This window comes from Verticillium dahliae, genomic scaffold (assembly GCF_000150675.1).
Source record: "Verticillium dahliae VdLs.17 supercont1.24 genomic scaffold, whole genome shotgun sequence".
Taxonomy (NCBI): domain Eukaryota; kingdom Fungi; phylum Ascomycota; class Sordariomycetes; order Glomerellales; family Plectosphaerellaceae; genus Verticillium; species Verticillium dahliae.
This window is the reverse complement of record NW_009276937.1, coordinates 438,302-458,349: the sequence shown is the minus strand read 5'-3', so window position 1 is coordinate 458,349 and position 20,048 is coordinate 438,302. Positions and strand designations below refer to the sequence as shown.

At 56.9% G+C, this 20,048-nt stretch overlaps 10 protein-coding genes across 10 annotated transcripts in view; 4 read left to right on the top strand and 6 right to left on the bottom strand.

The window, feature by feature from the left end:
• VDAG_09018 (elongation factor G 2) overlaps nt 1-2,192 on the bottom strand; it is a gene marked incomplete at both ends in the record, with an annotated part of 3,134 nt that extends 942 nt beyond the window's left edge. Inside the window, 3 exons of the mRNA XM_009656821.1 lie at nt 23-1,800; nt 1,881-1,941; nt 2,169-2,192. Coding sequence (XP_009655116.1) covers nt 23-1,800; nt 1,881-1,941; nt 2,169-2,192 — 1,863 coding nt within the window. The remainder of the gene's footprint in view (nt 1-22; nt 1,801-1,880; nt 1,942-2,168) is intronic.
• Nucleotides 2,193-2,646: 454 nt separating this feature from the next.
• On the top strand, nt 2,647-3,414 carry VDAG_09017 (uncharacterized protein; the record flags this gene model as incomplete). The annotated part of the gene is made up of 1 exon (XM_009656820.1): nt 2,647-3,414. The coding sequence occupies one exon, from the start codon at nt 2,647-2,649 to the stop codon at nt 3,412-3,414; it is 768 nt and encodes a 255-aa protein (XP_009655115.1).
• Nucleotides 3,415-4,017: 603 nt separating this feature from the next.
• Nucleotides 4,018-6,026, top strand: VDAG_09016 (uncharacterized protein; the record flags this gene model as incomplete). Its single annotated transcript, XM_009656819.1, has 3 exons — nt 4,018-4,158; nt 4,209-4,966; nt 5,024-6,026. The coding sequence occupies 3 exons, from the start codon at nt 4,018-4,020 to the stop codon at nt 6,024-6,026; spliced, it is 1,902 nt and encodes a 633-aa protein (XP_009655114.1).
• A 150-nt stretch (nt 6,027-6,176) lies between these two features.
• VDAG_09015 (cullin-1) lies at nt 6,177-9,166 on the bottom strand (the record flags this gene model as incomplete). The annotated part of the gene is made up of 6 exons (XM_009656818.1): nt 6,177-6,713; nt 6,765-8,653; nt 8,713-8,770; nt 8,825-8,875; nt 8,965-9,034; nt 9,093-9,166. The coding sequence occupies 6 exons, from the start codon at nt 9,164-9,166 to the stop codon at nt 6,525-6,527; spliced, it is 2,331 nt and encodes a 776-aa protein (XP_009655113.1). The 3' UTR covers nt 6,177-6,524.
• Nucleotides 9,167-10,061: 895 nt separating this feature from the next.
• On the bottom strand, nt 10,062-11,788 carry VDAG_09014 (uncharacterized protein). The gene is made up of 2 exons (XM_009656817.1): nt 11,346-11,788; nt 10,062-11,279 (listed from the first exon to the last, which is right to left on the bottom strand). Exons 1-2 carry the CDS (start codon nt 11,476-11,478, stop codon nt 10,282-10,284), a joined length of 1,131 nt encoding a protein of 376 aa, XP_009655112.1. The 5' UTR covers nt 11,479-11,788; the 3' UTR covers nt 10,062-10,281.
• Nucleotides 11,789-12,873: 1,085 nt separating this feature from the next.
• VDAG_09013 (uncharacterized protein) lies at nt 12,874-13,825 on the top strand (the record flags this gene model as incomplete). Its single annotated transcript, XM_009656816.1, has 2 exons — nt 12,874-13,310; nt 13,387-13,825. 2 exons carry the CDS (start codon nt 12,874-12,876, stop codon nt 13,823-13,825), a joined length of 876 nt encoding a protein of 291 aa, XP_009655111.1.
• Nucleotides 13,826-14,067: 242 nt separating this feature from the next.
• Nucleotides 14,068-14,637, bottom strand: VDAG_09012 (uncharacterized protein; the record flags this gene model as incomplete). Its single annotated transcript, XM_009656815.1, has 1 exon — nt 14,068-14,637. One exon carries the CDS (start codon nt 14,635-14,637, stop codon nt 14,068-14,070), a length of 570 nt encoding a protein of 189 aa, XP_009655110.1.
• Nucleotides 14,638-16,340: 1,703 nt separating this feature from the next.
• Nucleotides 16,341-17,588, bottom strand: VDAG_09011 (GATA type zinc finger protein Asd4; the record flags this gene model as incomplete). Its single annotated transcript, XM_009656814.1, has 2 exons — nt 17,317-17,588; nt 16,341-17,237 (listed from the first exon to the last, which is right to left on the bottom strand). Exons 1-2 carry the CDS (start codon nt 17,551-17,553, stop codon nt 16,341-16,343), a joined length of 1,134 nt encoding a protein of 377 aa, XP_009655109.1. The 5' UTR covers nt 17,554-17,588.
• Nucleotides 17,589-17,954: 366 nt separating this feature from the next.
• VDAG_09010 (uncharacterized protein) lies at nt 17,955-18,533 on the bottom strand (the record flags this gene model as incomplete). The annotated part of the gene is made up of 2 exons (XM_009656813.1): nt 17,955-18,267; nt 18,367-18,533. 2 exons carry the CDS (start codon nt 18,531-18,533, stop codon nt 17,955-17,957), a joined length of 480 nt encoding a protein of 159 aa, XP_009655108.1.
• A 728-nt stretch (nt 18,534-19,261) lies between these two features.
• On the top strand, nt 19,262-20,010 carry VDAG_09009 (ribosomal RNA assembly protein mis3; the record flags this gene model as incomplete). The annotated part of the gene is made up of 2 exons (XM_009656812.1): nt 19,262-19,508; nt 19,607-20,010. 2 exons carry the CDS (start codon nt 19,262-19,264, stop codon nt 20,008-20,010), a joined length of 651 nt encoding a protein of 216 aa, XP_009655107.1.
• Between the last annotated feature and the right edge of the window lie 38 nt (nt 20,011-20,048).

Sequence of the window (20,048 nt, the reverse complement as noted above, 5' to 3'; positions counted from 1 at the left end):
TAAAGTGGCCCGCCCGTCGGACCCGTCCACGGCCCGACGGGTCCGTGTCGACCGTCACGGTGACGTGGCATCCCTGGACGGGGGCGCTGCGACGGGGTCCCCGCGCCATGGCGGCCACGACACCGTTGACCATCTGCTGCCGGGCCTCGCGGGTATCGAATCTGAGCTCGCTGCCGTCGGCGGGGAGAGGAATGATGATGTGGATGTGGTTCCCGTCCCGAACGAGGTCCGGCTCGAGGGAGGACTGGCGGTGATGGTCCTCGAGGGGCTCGAGCACGGCGGTACAGGTGACTTTGCCGGCCTTGCCGGCGACGGGCTTGTCAAAGACGAGGGTGTGCGGGTCCGTGGACGTGGTCAGACACTCTTTGTAGTCGACTTCGATGGTGCCAAAGTCGACCTGGCCCTTCATATTCTGCTTCAGGTGATGCAAGGCTACTTCGAGATGCAGTTTGCCCATGCCCTGCAAAATGAATTGCTCGGTTTTCTCGTCGCGGTTCCACCTGAGGCTTGGATCCTGGCGTGACATTTGGTCGAGGAGCGTCTCCAGCTCCTGCGCGGCCACGTTGCCATAGGGGTCCATGGCGAGGAACGCAACAGCGGGGGGGATCTCGGGGGGCCGGATCTGGATGTGCCTCAGGCCCTCGGGAAGCGTTTTGGACCCTACGGTAGCGAGCAACGTGTCTCCCGTGCGCGCCTTCTTCAGACCCTTCATGGCCCCGATCTGGCCGGTCGACAAGTGTTGTACGACCTCGGTCTTGGCCGCTGAAATTTGGAGCAGACCGAGTGGCGACTCGGAAACGAGGGCGTGTGTGTTCCAAGGGGCCGCATTGCGGTGCAGCTCGCCATGGTAGACGCGGACGAAGCTCAGCATGCCCTCCGTTGGATGGTTGAAAACCTTGAATACGGAGGCGACTGCCGCTATCCTGGCGTGCTTCCCCCTTTTCTCCGAATGCTCATGGAGAAGCTTTGCAAGGCTATGCTTTCCCTCGCCAGTCTGGACATGCAGATCCGGCCTCTCATCGGGGCTGGGCAGGTAGTCGATGATGGCGTCCATCAGGGGTTCAACGCCGATATGTCGGAAGCTGGCCCCGGCAAAGACGGGAATCGCCTTGCCGTCACCTCTTCGTACGGCTCGACGGATGCCATCCTTGAGGACCTGGTTTGTGATCTTTGCGGGGTCCTCGGCGAACAGGTCCATTATCGGTTCGTCCAGCTCGGCCAAACCCTCCACGAGACGCTCACGCGCAATCTCAACCTCGTCAAGAAGGGCTTTGTTGCCCGCAAGAGCCTCGTCCAAGGCCTCGCCCCGATACGTGATTTTCTGCTTCTCGGTTTTCCACCGGTAGCCGACGCGATCGACGACATCGATGACACCGACAAAGTTCTCCTTTTCCCACCAGGGGATCTGACAGACCAATGGCCAGCCATTGAGCCGCGTGCCTACCTCGAGCACCGACTTGCGGAAGGATGCGCCGTCTCGGTCGAGTTTATTGACGTAGACTACGCGTGGAATGGCGTGCTCCTGAGCAGAGGACCAAACTCTCTCCGTGTGTGCCTCGACTCCCTTGACCGAGTCAATGATGCAGACAGCTCCATCGAGAACCGGCAGACATCTATCGACTTCGAAACGAAAGTCTTGGTGTCCAGGAGTATCGATGAGGTTGATGGTCTTGGGATGAGAACCTGGGGGGCAGACCTCCTGCAGGGGCCAGTTGAAGGTGATGGCCGCCGATTGGATCGTGATGCCTCGCTCTCTCTCAAGCTCGAGAAAGTCAGTCACTGTGTTTCCAGAGTCGACATCTGCCATGACTTCATTAGAACGGCGAGCATCGTACGAGAAAAGCTTGGGACACGCCCTAAACTCCAGGTGGACAACGTACCGCCGACACGTGCTGTAACACCACTATAGTACAGCATCCGTTCCGTGGTTGTCGTTTTGCCCTATATTCCAGAGTCAGGGCCGAGGAGCGGCGTACTACAGCCATGATGCACTTACTGCATCGACATGAGCAATGATGCCAATATTTCTGATGTCTTGTATGGGAGCATGGGGCTGCGATAGCGTAGAGCGCGTATGGAAGGCCTTCTGCGTTCTACAGTACCGCAGCAAGCTACTTGTGACCTGGTGACATGATGCCCTCGCACGAATCTCAGAATGGGGCTGCAACCTGAGCTGCAGCTGGCGCGAGCATGGTGCTCTTGATGAGCTTCTCAGAAGCAACATGGCCCAATGCGGTACATTCGACGTGCTGCTGGCTGGCCTTTGTACGGCCTCGACGGTCTCGGTAAAGATTGTTGTTGTCCTGAATGCTTTCGTGGAAAGGACTCACGTCTGGGTGCTGGAAATGTTCACGAACCACCTAAACAGGGGTGCTCATCTTCGTGTTCCCATCCCATGATAAACTGATTTATCGAATGGGATGATGGTCAAGCGCGGCATGACTTTCCGACCTGGGAAGCGGTCAGGCCTACCCCGTGTGGGTTGTGGCTTGATCTCTTGCACAGCCACTAGTAAGTACCTTTGAATTGACCCTGGATTCTGCTTCTTGAGGCGAATCAGACACTCACCTGAACGACGCGACCAAGGCTTGTGGCCCGGATTTTCTTTAGAAACTTTACGTCGTCTCTTTGGATCTCATCAAGACGATGAATACGCGCCAGCTGCGGCTCATGCCACGCTGTTTTACATCCTACGCTCAGAAAGCACTTTCAGTATCATTTTCAGCGCAAACGCGTTTTCAGGCGCGGACATTCTCGTCATGTTCGCCATCCAAGCGACCAGCCGTCGGTGACTTTGTTTTCCCAGAGCCCCCGACAAGCCACCACTCTGACTTGGAGACATTCCTTTCCTACGCAGAGCGCAACAGCCTGAACACTTCATCCACCGTGTATGTCGGGACCCACTACGAGTACACGGTTGCTTCGACCCTCGCCAAGTATGGCGTCCAAGCCCGTAGAGTCGGCGGTGCTTCAGACTATGGCATAGACCTGCTGGGTATCTGGAGGATACCGGAGCTCCGTGAGAAGCAGAGAAGCCAACCCCTGAGGGTCATCCTACAGTGCAAGGCCGGCAGCCAAAGGGCCGGCCCTGCGCTGATTCGCGAGCTTGAGGGGTCCTTTGCTGGTGCCCCTGTGGGATGGCGGGGCTCCAAAGTGCTGGCATTCCTGGTCAGCGAGAGGACGGCGACGAAAGGAGTGCGAGAGTCTTTGGGCCGGAGCCAGTGGCCGATGGGCTTCATCTCGTGCACCAAGGACGGCGCCGTGCAGCAGATGCTATGGAACCGAAGAGCTGAGGAAGAGGGTCTTGAAGGCATCGGCGTCGGCATGCGCTATACAGGAGGCGAATCGAACGATCCTGAGGTGGTCTTGACTTGTAATGGGAGACATCTGCCACTGGTGGAATCGACTGAGTGAAGGCTATGCGACATGGCACGTCGAGACGAGTTCGAGCTCGAATATATGCTAGGGTTGCCGCTTTGAACGAACCAACCCTTCCGTCATCACAACACCGCCTACAATAACGTCTCGGTAACAACCCGTCGAAACCTCGTGATTTCAAAAGCGAAGCTGTCTAGCCGTCTCGTCACCTCCAACTTCCGTCGCCGAGTCAGTGGAGCTCAATCAGTTCATCAGTCTTGACTCGAGCTTCCCCGCACTGCGTTAGGTAGGGGGCAGTTGACCCAACCCCGCGGCGCCAGCATCCTTTACGTCCTGCCCCTCCCCCTTGTCCCTTTCAACGGCACTACATCCAACGTCGCGTGTGCGGACGATGTTACCCGTCGAACCACGCACCGGATTGGTGACATGGCCGAGCTTACGCCCTTGGCCATGGCGATTTAAAGGTGTCACTGGCTATGGGCCAGGCGGCGAACGTCTGGCCCTCCTCGACCCTTCTTCAGGCCCAAGTCTTGCGTCCTCGCGCCTACCCTCGTATGAAGCTGCCTAGATATAGCTACCGACCTCTTGTCATACTTCAGAACTCACTCGAACCACCCTTGGCCAGTCAATCGGCAAACCATGGCCTCATCTACAGCGCGCAGGCGAGCAGTCCGCATTGCGGGATGCTCCGGCGGCTTCACAGATCGCTCCCGCGCGATCAAGGATCTGGCCGCCGACCCGGAAGTTGATGCTGTCATTGGCGACTGGCTATCTGAGATGGTCAATAACCCAGCCGTCATACCCTCGCGAGCTTGACTAACCGCCAACAGACCATGACAGTGCACGGCAGCGGCAAGATCCGCAACTTGCAAGCAACCGAGGCGGGCTCCAAGGCGCAGCTCAGCCTGGAGGACCGCATGAAGACGGCCATGTATGCCGAGACCTTCCTCCAATGCTTCGAGCCAGCCATCGTCACCCTCGCCGCCAACGGCACCAAGCTCGCCGTCAATGCCGGGGCCAGCGACACGGAGCTCTTGGCCGAGGCTGTGCAACACATGGTCACTGAAGCTGGGTTCGCCCTCAACGTTGCTTGGGTCGAAGGAGACGACGTCACCGGCCAAGTGAACCGCCTCATCAAGGAAGGAGAGCAGTTCGAGAGCCTGATGCATGGCAAGAGGCTAGAAGAATGGGGCATGGAACCAATCTGCGCGCAAGCGTATCTCGGCGGCCTCGGTATCGCCCGCGCGTTGAGTGAGGGTGCCGACATTGTCATCTGTGGCAGGGTAGCTGATGCCGCTCCGGTCATTGGCGTGTCTGCATGGTGGCATGGCTGGAGAGATGATCAGTTCGACTGCTTGGCAGGGGCTCTGGTGGCTGGCCATCTCATCGAGTGCTCGGCCTATGTCACAGGCGGCTACTACAGCGGCTTCAAGGACCTCATGAAGGACGGACGACACGTCAACATGGGGTTTCCCATTGCCGAAGTCGAGTGGAACGGCGAGTGTGTCATCGCGAAGGAGAAAAACACGGGAGGCTGCGTTAATGTCGGCACAGTCCTGTCGCAGCTCGTGTACGAGATTCAAGGCCCGTATGTGCCCCTCCAACCACATCCGGACCGAGCAAACCAACTAAACTGACCCGATAGACTCTACTACAACTGTGATGTCGTTGCAGACGTCTCCAACGTCCAGATGACCCAAGTCGAGGCGGACCGCGTCCGCGTGACCGGCATCCGTGGACGCCCACCACCACCGACGACCAAGGTGGGCATCACGGCACCGGCGGGCTTCCAGGCCGAATGGCACATCTACCTCTGCGGCCTGGATATGGAGGAGAAGTGCAAGATCACAGAAGACCAGATTCGCTACGCAATCGGCGACAACATTTCCAAATTCACCACGCTCAAGTTCCACCAGAACGGCACCTCCCCCCTCGACCCGGCAAGCCTCGACCTCTCCATCGTCGACTTCCGCATCTTCGCCCAGTCGCCCGACCCCGAGGTCATGCGGCCCGACATACCCAACGGGTTCAACCGCTGGGTCCTCGAGGTCTTCCTGCAGTCCGCCCCCGGCGCCTCCCTCTCCAACGACCTCCGACAGGTCGTCCCCAAACCCTACTACGAGTACTGGGTCGCCCTCCTGCCGCAGCGGGAGCTCAACCACAGGGTCCACTGCCTCTGGCCCGCAGCCGCCGCCCGCACCATCGCCATGTCCGCGCCCGAGACGACAGAGACGTACCCTCGGCAGCAGGCCTCGTACGAGACGCCCTCGCCTCTCGACCTCGCCTCCTTCGGCCCCACCGTCCGCGCGCCGCTCGGCAGCATCGTCCTCGCGCGCTCCGGCGACAAGGCGTCCGACTGCAACGTCGGCTTCTTCGTGCGCCACGCCAACCAGTGGGACTGGCTGCGGTCCTTCCTGACCGTCGACAGGATCAAGGCCCTGCTCGGGCCGAGCGAGTACAAGGGCAAGCCGATTGATCGGTTCGAGCTGCCCAACGTTTACGCCGTACATTTCTTGCTGCACGACCATCTGGACAGGGGGTACAATGCGTGCTCCAACTACGACACGCTCGGCAAGCTGACGGGAGAGTACCTGAGGGCCAAGGTTGTTGATTTGCCGGCGGCCTTTTTGGAGCAGGGCCTTGTGTAAGTAAGCCCGCTCCTGCGGCATGACTGAGGAGCTCCTGTAGTAGGCATCGATGATGAACCATGCATTTGAGAGCAATCCGGAGACCTCGCCACATGGAACAACAGAAATCTCGCTGCCCAGGGCTACAATGTCACAGTGGAAGGAAGCAAGCATCGCTCAAATCGTGATAAACCGCTATCTGCCCTTGCCTGGGCAAGTCACGGACCTCGGGAGCCATATAAACCCTGGTCCGGCTGCTTCATACATCCATCCCAACACCATGATGAATCCGTTTTCGGGTGTTCCAAAAGCAAGCTCGCCCCGTCCACGAGCCTTGCCGCCCTGTCCCGTCCCGTGACCTGTTGTTACCTCACCATGCGTCATGGCCAATTGTTGAAGTGTCGCTCTGGGCCCGCTGCTGAGGCAGGCATTGTTGATCATACTCTCTGCACGTTCCGGCGGCTGCCCCGTAGGACAGACCAAGCAACCAAAGTCCAATTCACAAGCCATACTCTCCGCTCAGGCGAGGTATCCGAGCTCATCCTCCTCGAGGCGCTCGAGGTACTCCTTATCGAGAAGAATCTCGATACACTTCTTGATGTCTGGAACCTTGGGCACGAACCGTGTCTTGATCTGGTTGATGGTTTCGCTGACCAACTGCATATGCTTCATCTTCTTCCTTGCCTTCATAATACGAACAATGGCAGACTACACATTTGTCAGTCACGGAGCGTGAATCCTGTCACAAGGTATCCATACCTGAATGAGAAGCTTGCGGTCTTCCTCGATGGTCTTGTTTGTCTCCACCTCTTCCTGCTTCGCTTCCTTGGCACCTCCGAGGTTTAGGTTGACTCGGATCTTCTTGCTCTTGAAGTCGTAATTGAGCCGCAGCTCCTTGCCTGACTCTGGCTTGCCCTCGGGGAAGATCAGGAGCACCTTTGCCTTGAGAAGAATTGCCAGCGCCTGGTCGAGCACCTCGTTGCTCAGGAGCGTTGCGCCTGCAATGTCATCGTAACTATGACTGTCCTTCTCATTGAAGAGGAGGAGAACTGCCATCTGGTAAATGGACACTTGGAACGTGTAAGGCGTCTTGCTTGCTTTGCAGTAGCCGGCCTTCAGTTCGCCCTTGCAGAGCTGCCACAGCCATGTTAGCTTACGACCCTCGTGCTTGTTCTTGTAGAAGCGCGAGAAGCGCTCTGTCTCCTCGTTGATCTCCGCTGGTGGCGTGAAGTTGGTGTTGGGAGCCTGCAGTGGCCAGAAACCAGTACCCAGAATGGAGTACTGCGAGTCGAGGATATTTTTGGCATTCTCCAAGCCATTGCAGTGCTCCCTGTAGCTGTTGTTCAGATCCTTTGAGATCTGCATGTCTTGGAACATGCGCTGAAGTTTGTTGGTGTACTCGAAGCCGCAAGCTTCTTTCAGCTTGCTGATCATACTCGTCTCGGCATCATCTGAGGACGAGTTGCTGTGCACCAGGCGACGAGCCAGCATGCGGGAGTAGAACTTTTGGAAAACGTCCTTGTCCTCAATGTATTTGAAAACAATCATGATCTGTGTCAAGGTGTTCTCCAGTTCGGTCTCCTCGATGCCGGTCCCGCTCTTGCGTAGGAGTACATCAGTGTACTTGGCCAGCAGTTCGGGAGACTTGTTTGAACCGCTCTTGCAAATCTCGTTGCGGTTGACGAACTCTTTGCAGGCGTTGTCCAGAGACCGCGTGAACTCGGCCTCCTCGCGGAAAGCACGGGAAACGAGGCCGGAGTACTGGGTATGAACCTCCAATAGAGCGTCGACGTAGACCTTGGGCTCAAGCTTCTCCGTGTTCTCAGAGGCCACCTTCTGGATGGCACCAAGTCCGGCCTTACGGACATGGGTTTCGAACTTTTGACGGAGGGCATCCAGGCCTTCGGGAATCCGAAGAAGCAAACCGTACATCCTAGCCATGTCTTGTTCGCGGTCATTCTCGAGTAGAACCTGGAATTCATCCCGAAGCACTGACGCGTGATCCGTGATGAGAGCCGTCTCGCAAGTCTTCCGCAGCGACGCCAGTATGTCGGCGTGAAGATACATGCGCACGCGCTCCTCTTCCTCGTCCAACCGCTCCTCGGCCTTCTTCATGTATTCCACAATCGTGTTCTCAGCCACAAAGTGTTTTGACTCGTTCTGGTAATACTTTGCGGTCGCCTCGAGGAAGGGCTTCTCGAAGTGGAATCGGTAGATTTCGAGCGTCGATCTCGTAGGGTCGGTCTCATCCAAGCCGAGGGAGACGTACGAATCGACAACCTGCTTGATCTGGCTGAACTCAATAGTCTCGCCATTTCGCTGCTTCTCAACCAGCTTCAGTACGGCATCCATGACCTTGTCGGAGATCTTCTTGAACAGCTCTTCCCGCCATTGTACCAAGTGCAATGTGTAAACATCATACGTGTTTTTCTTACCCTCATCCATCTCTCGCTTGACCCAGTGTCGGTTGAGGTAGCGGAACAGATGATGAATGTATTTCGCAGCGTTGGTATAGCGAGTCCATTCTCGGATGTAGAACGCGAGAAGAGCCTCGTTCGTGTGCGTCTTAGATTCGGCAAGGAGTCCCTGGAGATGGGCAACCAGGTAGTCGGTCAATTTTTTGTACAGCTCTTCGCCAAGAAGATGGGCTACGTGCAACATGGTGGTCAGAACAGGTTGAAAGCTTGACGAGCCCATGACAGCTTACCTCCCCTATGGTTTCCACTGCCGATCGAGGGTGCCGCACTGACGCCTAGACCAATAGCCTTCTGGGAGGTACAAAAGTTATGGACCGCGCTGCGAACGAGATATTAGCAAACCGTCGAGGGCGTGGGGGTGCGGGTGAGGCTATACGTGTAGACTCCCATGTACTATGAGTGGCATGCAAGTCAGCTAGCAGTCGGACGTAGAGCATTTGGCAGTTGTGTCAACGATGGTATGGTGTACAAGTTGGACTTACAGTATGCATGTCGATACCGGACTCCAAGTGAAGCATGATGCGTTCTATGCCTGCCTCCAAGTAGTTCCATCTGTAAAACGTCAGCGCCGGGCCCTGTGTGTCGTGGCAGTATGAGCGCGGAAGCGTACGTCGCCAAAGCATCCTCGCGGTTAGGCGCGGGAGGCATCGCCGCCGGCGAGTTGGTCCTCTTGGGCGTCGCCATCGTCAAGACAGGGCGCCGCGAGGGTGTTTGGAAAGATGACTAGCAAGACGCAGTCGCGCTGCGTTTCTTGAGGTAAAATGTCTAAGTTGTCTGGGGATAAGCTGTCGGAGAGGAAGCTTGGGTTTGATGGATGCAGGTCGTTATGTATGCCAGGGCCCTCGATGGTGGCGAGGTAAGCCGGTGTTCGAAGTAGTGGACCGCGTCGTAATGCGTTCGAGTGAGGTGAAGTGCGGTCGAGCCAGCACAGGTCTCAGAGTGCGCTGCGATATAGTGCGTCAGAGCGTGAAGGAGAGGCGCCAACAGTCTAGCAGCATGCGACCCGTTCTGGAAACGGAAAGCAGGTGCGAGAGGGGACGAGCGGAGGAGAGCACGACAGGGGCACTCGCGGGACAGGTACGATCAGGACCATAGACGAAGCGCCTCGTACTGTAATGGCCAGGAACGTGGACAAGGCACTGCAGGTCGTGAGTAGAGATGCGATGGAAGGAAGGTCAGAGAGAAGTGAGGGGGGTTATCCGGCGTGATCTGGAGAGTCACGTATTACGTGACAGAGAGCAGGCTACCTGTGCAGTAGAGCCCAGCCCAGCCCAGTGCAGCCCGGCGTGGTTGGAGGTGAGGTGGAAGTGGGTTTGGGAAAAGCGGAGCCTCACATCGGCAGTAGGTTCGCCCTGGTCTACACCTGATGGGTACGTACCTGCTTTGGCAACCCCTCCATCCCTTTTGTGCAGAAGCCGTTTCGCCTGCTATTCAGGGTGGCATGTCGAACGGCTGTGTGCTTCCTATAGGGCTGCAGACTGTCACTTTTAATCATATCAAGAGCATCGTGTACATTCAGCCGTCCTGCGAAAATAAAAGAGAGCCAAGCTCGTAAAAATATGCTGTGGTATCATGTGCTGTGTGAAAGGTATTCGCAGTCAGTCTCGCCATCCTATCATGTCATAAAAAATTCGGCGTGTGCGTCCCGCACCATCAGAGCCGATGAATAGGAAATGAGAACCACAAGCTCCTCAATCCCGCAGGGCTGAACGCTGAGGGGAAAACACCAGACCAATAGAGGTATCCTTGCACTCTCAACCCAGAGACCAGAAACCGAAAAAAAGCCCACTTGCGCCTGCTCAGCCCTCGTTCGTTCCTAGCCTTGCCACCGTCCTGAAAATATTCACCATGAAGTTGAATGTCCACGATACGAGCCCCACGAATACAAAAGCCGACAGAGCCTTGGAGAGCTGTGCCACCTTCGCGTCCCCCCGATCATTGTGGTAAACCAGGCTCTCGAACGCCAGTGCCGTGCTCACTGATTTGAGTATGATGAAGAAGAGATCCAGTAAGATCAAGGCAATCTTTTGCGTAGCGGGTCGAAGACCGAGTGGCTTGCCCGTGTACTCATCCCACAGCATGTAAGCGATGTATGGAACTGCAACGGTATCCACGACGACGGCGACGACGCTCTGCGTCCGCTCCGCACTGCTTCTGTCCTGCGCGTTCTCGTGAACGAAGATTCGCGTGGCAATGGCCAGCGACATTAACGAAGTAATCATGACCGTCAGTCGAAACACGAGCGGCACCAGAGGATGACGTAGAATCGCCCGCCAGATTCTTTCGCCCACCGTTCGCGTGCGTTTCCTCCTTCTCGAGGACCGGCTTTCGTGTGGGTGAAGGGGGTTGTCAAACGGCCGGTTGAAGTCAGGCTGCAGCTTATCCAGCATTTCCGGATCGACAACCTCAGAGTCCTCTCCCTGGGCACGCCCGTATACTGTAGACTGGACGTAGTGTCTCCAGACAGCGGCTGCACCACCTGTGTTTCCCGGTGCTGGCGGCGCATAGGCAGCTACGACGACAGGTTCAGCAGAGCGCAGATGATCCCACTTCCTGCCCTGTTGACCTCTGCGACCCCTGAGCAGCTTCTGAACCGTCAGCCGCCTGTTTGGGGGGCTGCGCTGTAGAGATAGAGGGTCTTGCGCCCAGTCGACGAAGCCATCTTTGGATATCCTGCGCTCTGTTTCGCTTGGGTCGTAATTATGTTGAGGTAGAACGGATCGCTGCGGCGGCCGGAGGAGCCGCATCTGGTCATCGGTCAAGGGTCCATTTTCGGATTCGTATGAGTCGATCCAGGCTGGAGACCATGTCAGTAAAAAAGGAAGCGCGTCATAGACCGTCCATGGGCTGCCTCTCTACTCACGAGGAAGGGATCGGGGCGGGCGTTGTCGAGCGGCTTGAGAATGGTTGAGCGTGGCATTGCTGGTCCCAACAGACACAGCGCGAAAGTCGGGTGAGCTAGAAGGGCCAGCAGCGGTGGCTGACGATGAGTCCATCGCCACGCGGCTAGTGTTGTCTTTTGTCAAGACTGTGGAGTATGAAGCAACGGTGACTGGGAACTACGCAGCATATTCCGGGCTGTGCATTGGGAAGGTCGAAATAGCCAAGTGACGCAATAGAAGGAGAGGAGTGTCGGTCGGGTTGGGCGGCAGGACAAAACGGAACGTCAAGGCTGGACGAGGGTTGGCAGCGCAAAAAAGAAGGCGAAGAAGAAAATACGAAGAAGAGAATTAAGCTCTGTTGCAAGATCTGCCGGTCGCTGATCAACGAGGCTATCCAGAGATGCAGGTAAGAAAATGGGGGATCAAAGGAGAGAATGGCGCCCGACTAACAGCGCCAGTTGACGAAGCTAGAGTCCCAGGAGAAACCCGCGGTGCCCACGGGTCAGGAACGGGTCGCGTCGCTAAGTTGGTCGGGAGCCGCGGGTGTGGTAGGAGCAGGCGCTGAGGTGCAGACAGGCCTCCACTGTCATGCGATGTGATGGGGCCACAGCCACTGGCAATACCGTCCGAAGGGCACTTGAAGGGAGGTGACAAGGGGGGCAAGGGGGGTGGGCGACGCCTGTAACATCCCGTTGTCGCATTTTCCCCCAGCAGCCTCGTCGCTAATCCGCCAGCGCCTCCACCATGGCGGGGACTAACAATTAGAGGTGCGGGAAGCCAGATGCGAAGGGCTCTAATGGCGCATGCCAGCACAGCGTCCGGTTAGGTGAGCGCGGTGATCCAGAGCCCTCCTACAGTGACACAGCCGCAGCTGGCTGGCCTACCTAGGTAGGTATGTATCTACCTAGGTAGGTACCGCAGGTCGCTGGGTCTCCGGCTCAACCCTGGATAGCATCCTCCGTTGTCTGTTGAGGTCTATGCGCAGAGACACCTGGTTGGCGTCGTCAGAATCGCCTCCCCAGCGGCCTCCCAACAGGCCTGCGCCTCTATTCGCCATCAGCTGGACGACGCCTGGGGGGCTTGGAATTTTCCAGGAGCTTTATCCCAGATGGGACTGATCTTGATCTGCCCTGTGATATGCACCTCGGCCGGGGGGCCTCCAAGTCCCGCACTAAATGATTGGCATCCTCCCTGGGCCAGTCACATTCGCCTCCCGTCGGCCCATGTGCGTCACCGCTTGGTCGGGATGCAAAAGCTCGAAAGCTTGAAAGCTTAGCTCCGTTTGCCTGACCATTCTTGGCCCAGTTCCCGACAATTTGGATCCCGAACTTCACCTGGCCAAGAACAAAACCAACTCGACACGCTCTCCTCTGCGTCGCCAGTACGGTTCTGCCCAACCAAAGACGTCTCTTCCCACGTCCTCCCCTCCCTCTTTGCGCGAATCGTCGACGCCTTTGTGCGGCATTGTCCCGTCTCACCTCGTGGCTGGATGTCGGCCCCCTCCTCGCGATGCGCCTCTTCCTCCTACCCATCACCAAGAGTCGCACTCTGCTCTACTGCCAGCGACTCCATGTCACAACGACCGACAAGCCGAATCTCGTCGACAAATTGACAGTGCGCGCAGCCAAGCTATGGGCAGGTTGGGAGAAAAAGGACTCGGGCTGGCAGCGAAAGGTCGTCGACTACGGAAATATGGCCCTCAAGAGGATACCTTACGAAGAATGGGGTCTGAAATCAGTGCCTTCCCTGACTACCCGGAAGAAGGACAAGGAGCTGGAGGGGAAGAGGAAGATTGAGCTGATCTATCCGCAGTCTGTCATCCCTAAGGACAGGGTCGAGAGCATTCTATCCTCGCTCGCTACAGAGCGCGACAGCCTGCACAGGAGACGACTGATCTGGTGTATCATTGGCATGCCCATCAGCGCGCCTTTTGCACTGGTACCAGTGTAGGTGCTACTCGTTTACCCAATGTTCAATTCATTCATGGACGAGTTGTGTCGCTGACCATACGCCTGCTTACAGGATTCCCAACCTGCCCTTCTTCTATCTGGTGTATCGCGCCTGGTCACACTGGCGCGCCCTCGCCGGCAGCAATCATCTCAGATTCCTCGTCAAGAACAAACTCCTAGATCTGTCACCGTCCAAAAAGCTGGATCAAGTATACACCCCATTACTCCCAGCTGCGCCAATCAAGCCGTCTAAAGCAGCCAACGGCGACAAAGTCGGCGAATCCAACGAGGTGGCCGGCGAGAAGGTCATCCTCTCGCAAAAGGACGGCAAGAAGATAGTCGATGTTCTGGATCTCCCCGAGCTTGAGGTTGAGATGGAGAGGGCTATTTGGCAGATCGAACGCGCCAAAAAGGCAGAACAAGAGGCGCAAAAACAAAACGCCCCCGGCCAAACGCCAACCCGGAATGAAAACTCCAAAACAACCCAGACAAAAAAAGAGAAGAAGAAGTGAGAAAAGGCAGGTGCACTGCTTTCCGACAGCATACAGTAGCCGCTGCTTGCGTCGAGTGTTTCGATAGATGGTTTGAGTACACAAGTGTACAGAGAGGATATAGAAGGATGATGGCGAAGCATACGTTGGAGATCCCGAGGTCGAATCCACTCTCCTCTCCCCCTTTCACATACACGATTGCGCCGCGTCGTCCGCCGTGTCACTCTGTGGCATTTCCTTCCGTCACAGACCCTGGTATACGGCTATGCGCTCGCTGCCTGGGTGCTCGACTTTCCAAGAGACCACACCCCGCCTGGTGAACTTGCCGATGACAGAAGCGCAAAAATCGGGAGGCAACCGCCGAGGCATGTGAGGCCGAACATGAGCAACGCCCTTCGCGCCGTGTCGCGTAGGAGCCGCGACCGCATCGCCGTTATGCCGTCCGCCCACGCCTTGGTCTCGCCGCTGTCGTCGCCATAGTCGTACTCGCCGGCGTCGCTGTAAAACGCGTCCACGTCGTCATTGTCTTCGTCCCAATGCGCCGGGTATTTTCGTATCGGCGCTTTGGATACTGTTCCCGCACGCCCGTATTCGACCCGCGGTCGCGCTTTCTCTCTGCGGGACCCAGCACCGTCGCCGTCCTGGGTCGACTTCCACGCCAATGCAGCCTTTGACCGCAGTAAGCGCTCCGTAGGGCTGAGATCGCCGCGCATCTGGCTCGAGCGTCGCTTTCCTGGCGTTGACGGCGCATGCGCCGGCACTGTGTATGGTTGCTTCGGGTTCAAGGGCGAAGAGATGAGGGGGATGTATTCCCGACTTGCGTGTGGCGACATGATGAACAGGATCTCTCAGATGAGCGTGGTAATAAGAACGAATGAAGAACACCCCAACTCATCAGATTTGTTTGTGCTACAGGGAACGACAGGTGAAGAAAGTCCAATGCGAAAACTTCCTTGGTCCCTTGCGACGAGTGGCCTTCCCCAACGAATTCGGTAAGCTTGTTGATAAGTTTCGTCCCGGCCTAGGGGCATAGCACGTCGATCGCGCGGGGGGGGCTAGCCAAGCTTTTTGGGATGTCGTGCGCGTCGATAGGTGTGGGCGAGCTTTCATGTCTCACCCGCGATGACTGCGTTCGACCGTGTTGGAATGCGGTGGTCTATATCCCTTCGACGCTTGTCGGGCGTTGAGGCCCTCAATCCATGGGACACTAAGGACAATAGACCACGGCTTGCCCCCGATTCGCGATCGGATGGATGGATGGGGTGGCGCTACCCTGCATTCCGACAAATCCCTCCCTCACATCCTTCAGGCCGCGGATGTGCGAAGCTAGTTGGTCCACGGCCATTGGAGATTCGGATACTGTTTACCTGATCTCACCTGTGAAAAAGGGTTTTTGGAAGGGGTCGGGACCCCGAGCTTCGCCTGGCACGATGCGGGAGCGAGCATCGGGTTGTCACCTTCCCCCCTGTACTGAATGAAGTACTTGTACAGGTCGCGCGCCAGGGTCCCCAGATTTGGATTCTTGGGGCACCCTCGTCCGATCGACATGTGAATGCGACTTGTCCCTCTCTGACGTTCAAACCGGGGAAAATCAACACGCCACACCATTCATTGCCAACCAGGATTTGTTTGCTGTTGTTGTCCCCCCCCCCCCTCTCTCTGAGTGACTTGGTGTAATACGCTTCTCTGCGGACAGCATCCGGCGGTGCAGCGCCCGCCGTTCTCAGCGATTGCTTGCAACAGCCCGGTTTGGTACCGTGAAGAGCTAAAATGCGGGTTCTCTTATCAGTTCACTCGGATGCGACCCGCGGGATTCGGCGAAAGCATGCGACTTAATCTCTACCGCTTACTCGCTGCACCACCAAAAGTATGGCACTCAACGGTGGCAATGCCGCCGGTTGCCGAGGACCAGAATGTAGACTGAAAAGCATCCAGCCCCATGGAGACCACAGCCCGTCGGCATCACCTACTCACACCATCCAATAAACATGCGCATCAGGAAGGCGTGCTTTTCGCGCGCATGTTACGAAGAATAATCAACTTTTGGGGTATCCCTCGCTAACAGGGACATGGGGGTATGGTCTCGCGTTTCCCACCTACTCCGGCAGGCAAATAAAAAAAATGAAAAAGCTCCGTGATCCTGCCTTCGGTCCGCCCCTTTTGTCATGCCAGATCGTAGCTTCAGTCGGTTTCCGTGAATCTTTCTCCAAACGCATGTGCTGCTTGTTTTTTGAGTAATCAACTCAAACGACTCTGGCGGGGAATGCGCCCAGCTTCCCTACATTACGGGCCTCCTACACGCCCACGGAGACCGCAACGCCGTCTTCAGAACACCTCATCTCCTTCCCTGCGTGAAATTAAAAATGGAAAAGCAAAAATGATGCCGACAACCAATTGGTAACGGAACCACGGTGATGTTACAGGTCATTCGTAATACTGCCAATCCGCAGCTTCTTCCGCGATTTAGCAGCAGCTGGCCATAGTAGCGCTCGAGATGGTGTCAAGGCACGCCTGGTCGGCCGTCCCAGAGACGGTGTTATGCAGTGGCGGTTGCGGGCTCGTCAACGACAGGTTCAGCAGGTGCCACCTCTGCAACAGGCTCGGACTTAGCGACAACGGCTACGGCCGCGGCCGCGGCTGCGGCTGCTGCAGCCTCTTCGGCGTCGGCCAAATCGGCGGCAGCAGCAACGTCAGCAGCGGCAGAGTCGTCCACATCGGCAGAATCAGTTTGCATGACTGGCTCATCAGTTGTCATGCCATCGGGGATATCGAATCTGGCTTCTGGCTCGTCGGCCTGCTCCACAGGCTCCGAGAGGCGTGGCTTCTTGTGGACGAGCTCGTCGTCGGGGTTGGCGTCAACGATGCCGGTCTTAATGTTGGCAAGCTCCTGTTCCAGCACGTCGAGACGGTGTTTGAGACTGTTTTCTCGGCGATGGCTTTCTTCCAGCTGGCCACGCAGCTGTGTCTCTGCCTGGCCACTGATTTCCTGCCCACGTCTGGCAGTCGCCTCGTCTTGTTCAAGCTGCCCCAGTCGTCCGCGGAAAAGCTCATTGATGAGCTCTAGCTCGCGCACCCTGGTGCTGAGCGCTGAATTGGCAGCAATCAATTGCTCGTGTGTCTGAGGGGCATCGATCGGGCGGTCTCCGTTAAGGGGCGAACCGGTGCGATTGGGCGGCGTGCCGGACATGTTGAAGCCAGAGAGAGCGGTCGACTGCAGCTGCGCCTCGTCGAAGCCATGGAATACGGGCATGGCAGCCGGGTTGTACAGCGGCGTATCGCCGCGCGAGCCGGGGGAGTGGCCGTCGCCGTTCTTGTGTGCCTGCCGGGGGCCCGCAGAGTTGATGCCTCCAGTTTGTGAGTTCATGTCGAAACCGTTGTGATCGCCGCCAAGGTAGGCATGATGTTGCGCCTGTTGCTGGGCTTGCTGCTGCTGCTACGCGAAGGAATCAGCGGGATGTTAAGGGGTCAAAGGGAGGGGGCATGGCTAGCTGGGGTCTGAGCACTGTCCATACCTTCTTTTTTGTCGCGAGATCAGGGCGCATTGTCTTGACTCGGTTGCGACTCTTGATGACATCGGTCTTCAGGGAAATGGGTCGCGCGCGACCATGCAGCTTCAGGAAGAGACCGCAGGCGTTGCACAGAACCTTGCCCTCATCGTCGCGACGCCACAAGGGTGTGGTGGAGGTTTCGCAGTTGAAGCACACGGGCTTTGTCGACTCACGGTCGTGGTTAGCAGGTGTTGCCATCATGTCGGCGATTCAAGTGCTGTGAGAAGGACAAAAACGTTCGCGACAGTGGACAGAGACGGTACTGATGGTCGTGATCTTGGACTGGGAGCGCAACCTGATAAGGAGAGAAAATCTTATCTCAAGAATCATGATTTGGGATGGGGCCAGGCGATAGATTAGTGTGGGGTGTGCTCGACTTGGAGGCGCCTTCCCAAAAGGAGCACTAGTGCCTGATAAGGGTGGACCATGCGTGGTACGTACAAGCAATGAGTACAACGGAAGGGATTAGGTCATCCTTTTGGTTAGGAAAGTTGGGGGTGCATTTGATTCAGGAGGAAAGGAAAAAAAAAAATGTCCAGTACGAATGCCAATGGGATGAGAAGGATTGGGAATTGGGAGTACAACAAGGAGAAGAGACGAGCTCACCAGGCCGGCATCATTCTTGGCCCGAACAGCAGGGGACTGAATGGGATGTGAAGCAGGGGCGGCGTGAGAGAAGCCCTGATCCAATTGCTGATGTGGCAGCGGCTGTTGCTGTTGCTGTTGATGTTGCTGCTGCTGCTGTTGGACTTGCTGTTGATCCTGCTGATGTTGGAGTTGCTGTTGTGGCGGTTGCTGTTGTGGCGGTTGCTGTTGTGGTTGTTGCTGCTGCTGCTGCTGCTGCTCGTGTTGCTCATGTTGCTGCATGTTGTGTGGCGGTTGAGTGAGGTGCTCAGCGCTGACGAGATGATCAGCCTCAAGAAGGGGGGGTGTGTGTGTCAAAGTACAAAGGCTGGTGGCATAAAATGATAAAGAATAAGAAACCTGTCATCGCAATGCGACAGACACACATACCTGGCTTGGGGTGAACCATCCAGCGGTGCAACACCATCGGCGGTGGCGAGAGCGGAAATGCTCGATAGATGGGCCAGGGAGGCCAGTGAAGAGGTCGAATCTGGGCGCGACACGGGCTCAGGCTCCGGGCCGCCGAGAGGCGGGTACATGCTGATCTCGTCGTCCATGATGGGAGACGGAGACGCGATGGGGGAATGGGCCGTGGAGCTGGATGAGCTTTATCGGGGGAGGCGTTCAATCTGATTGCAGTGATTGCGACACGATAAGGAGAAATGTCGATGGTACTCGACGTGGCGGCCGGCAGGGAGCGTCGCGTCCTACAGACGAGAAAGAAACATGTGAGAAGACGAGAGTCTGACAATGAGCGAGGCGTCGCGATGTACTCGGGCGGGATGGCGTTGCTGAAAAGGTCGCGTCAAGGTTGGATATGGGAGTGAAGAGTTTGGCTGAACTTGTAGCGACGCGACCGATGATGAGTTTGGGTCTCGGTCCCAGTTCCCTTTCGCGACTCGGGCAACTACGACACTGTGGGACTCGAGGGGGGTGGGGGGGATTTGGGTGAGAAAGGAGTACCTCAGCAAGAACACCAGACGCGCCAAACGTGCAAGCCAATGGACGGCTGATCATTGGCTCATGGGTTTTTAGCGTGCCCGGCCTGACGATAAGATAACAAATGTTCAGCCTCCGAATGCCCCACGCTCGGTGTGGCTGCTTGTGCTCCTCACCGAGAAAAAAAGTTGGCCCGCGCGCTTGCTGGGACTTTTGTCAAATCCAACCCAGAACTTCTGCTATCTTCCCGCTTTCTACGAAAACCGCCGTACGAAATCACGACAGGCGGATCACTTCAGTACCACAAGCCGAGGAACACGCATCGATTCCTTCTGCGACTATCGAAATGCCGTCACACGAAAAGGACAAGCCGTGGGACACGGAAGACATCGACAAGTGGAAGGTCGAGACCTTCAAGCCGACAGACAATGTCGGCGGCTCCTTCGTCGAAGAGTCCAGCTTCTCCGTCCTCTTCCCCAAATACCGCGAAGTATACCTGAAGGAAGCATGGCCACTCGTCACCAAGTCGCTAGAGAAGTATGGCATCGCCTGCAGTCTCGACTTGATTGAGGGCTCCATGACTGTCAAGACCAGTACGTACAAACGAAATCTCCAGACGCCACGAGACCTGGCCTATACCCCCCCCCTGTATGTATGTAAAGTGCCCTCGCTGACATGTCCCCCTTGCCAGCGCGAAAGACATATGACCCCGCTGCCGTGCTCAACGCCCGCGATCTCATCAAGCTCCTCGCCCGAAGCGTTCCTGCGCCGCAGGCCGTCAAGATTCTCGAGGACGGAGTGGCATGCGACATCATCAAGATCCGAAACCTGGTCGGCAACAAGGACAGGTTCGTCAAGCGCCGGCAGAGGCTTCTCGGACCCAACGGCTCGACGCTGAAGGCGTTGGAGCTGCTCACCGAGACGTACATCCTCGTGCACGGCAACACCGTGTCGGCCATGGGGCCGTACAAGGGCCTCAAGGAGGTACGGCGCATCGCCATCCAGACCATGGACAACATCCACCCCATCTACGCCATCAAGCAGGTACGTTTATGGTTGTTCCTTGTCCTCGCCCCGGATGCAGGGATCAGGTGAGGGCGTACACGTGCTGACGCCGCCCACAGCTCATGATC

Excerpts from the sequence above, each read along its gene's own strand:
- VDAG_09014 (XM_009656817.1), bottom strand. The coding sequence starts at position 11,478 with ATGGACTCATCGTCAGCCACCGCTGCTGGCCCTTCTAGCTCACCCGAC. Across the intron at positions 11,280-11,345 it reads CCCGCCCCGATCCCTTCCTC|CCTGGATCGACTCATACGAA; the intron begins GTGAGTAGAGAG and ends CATGGTCTCCAG.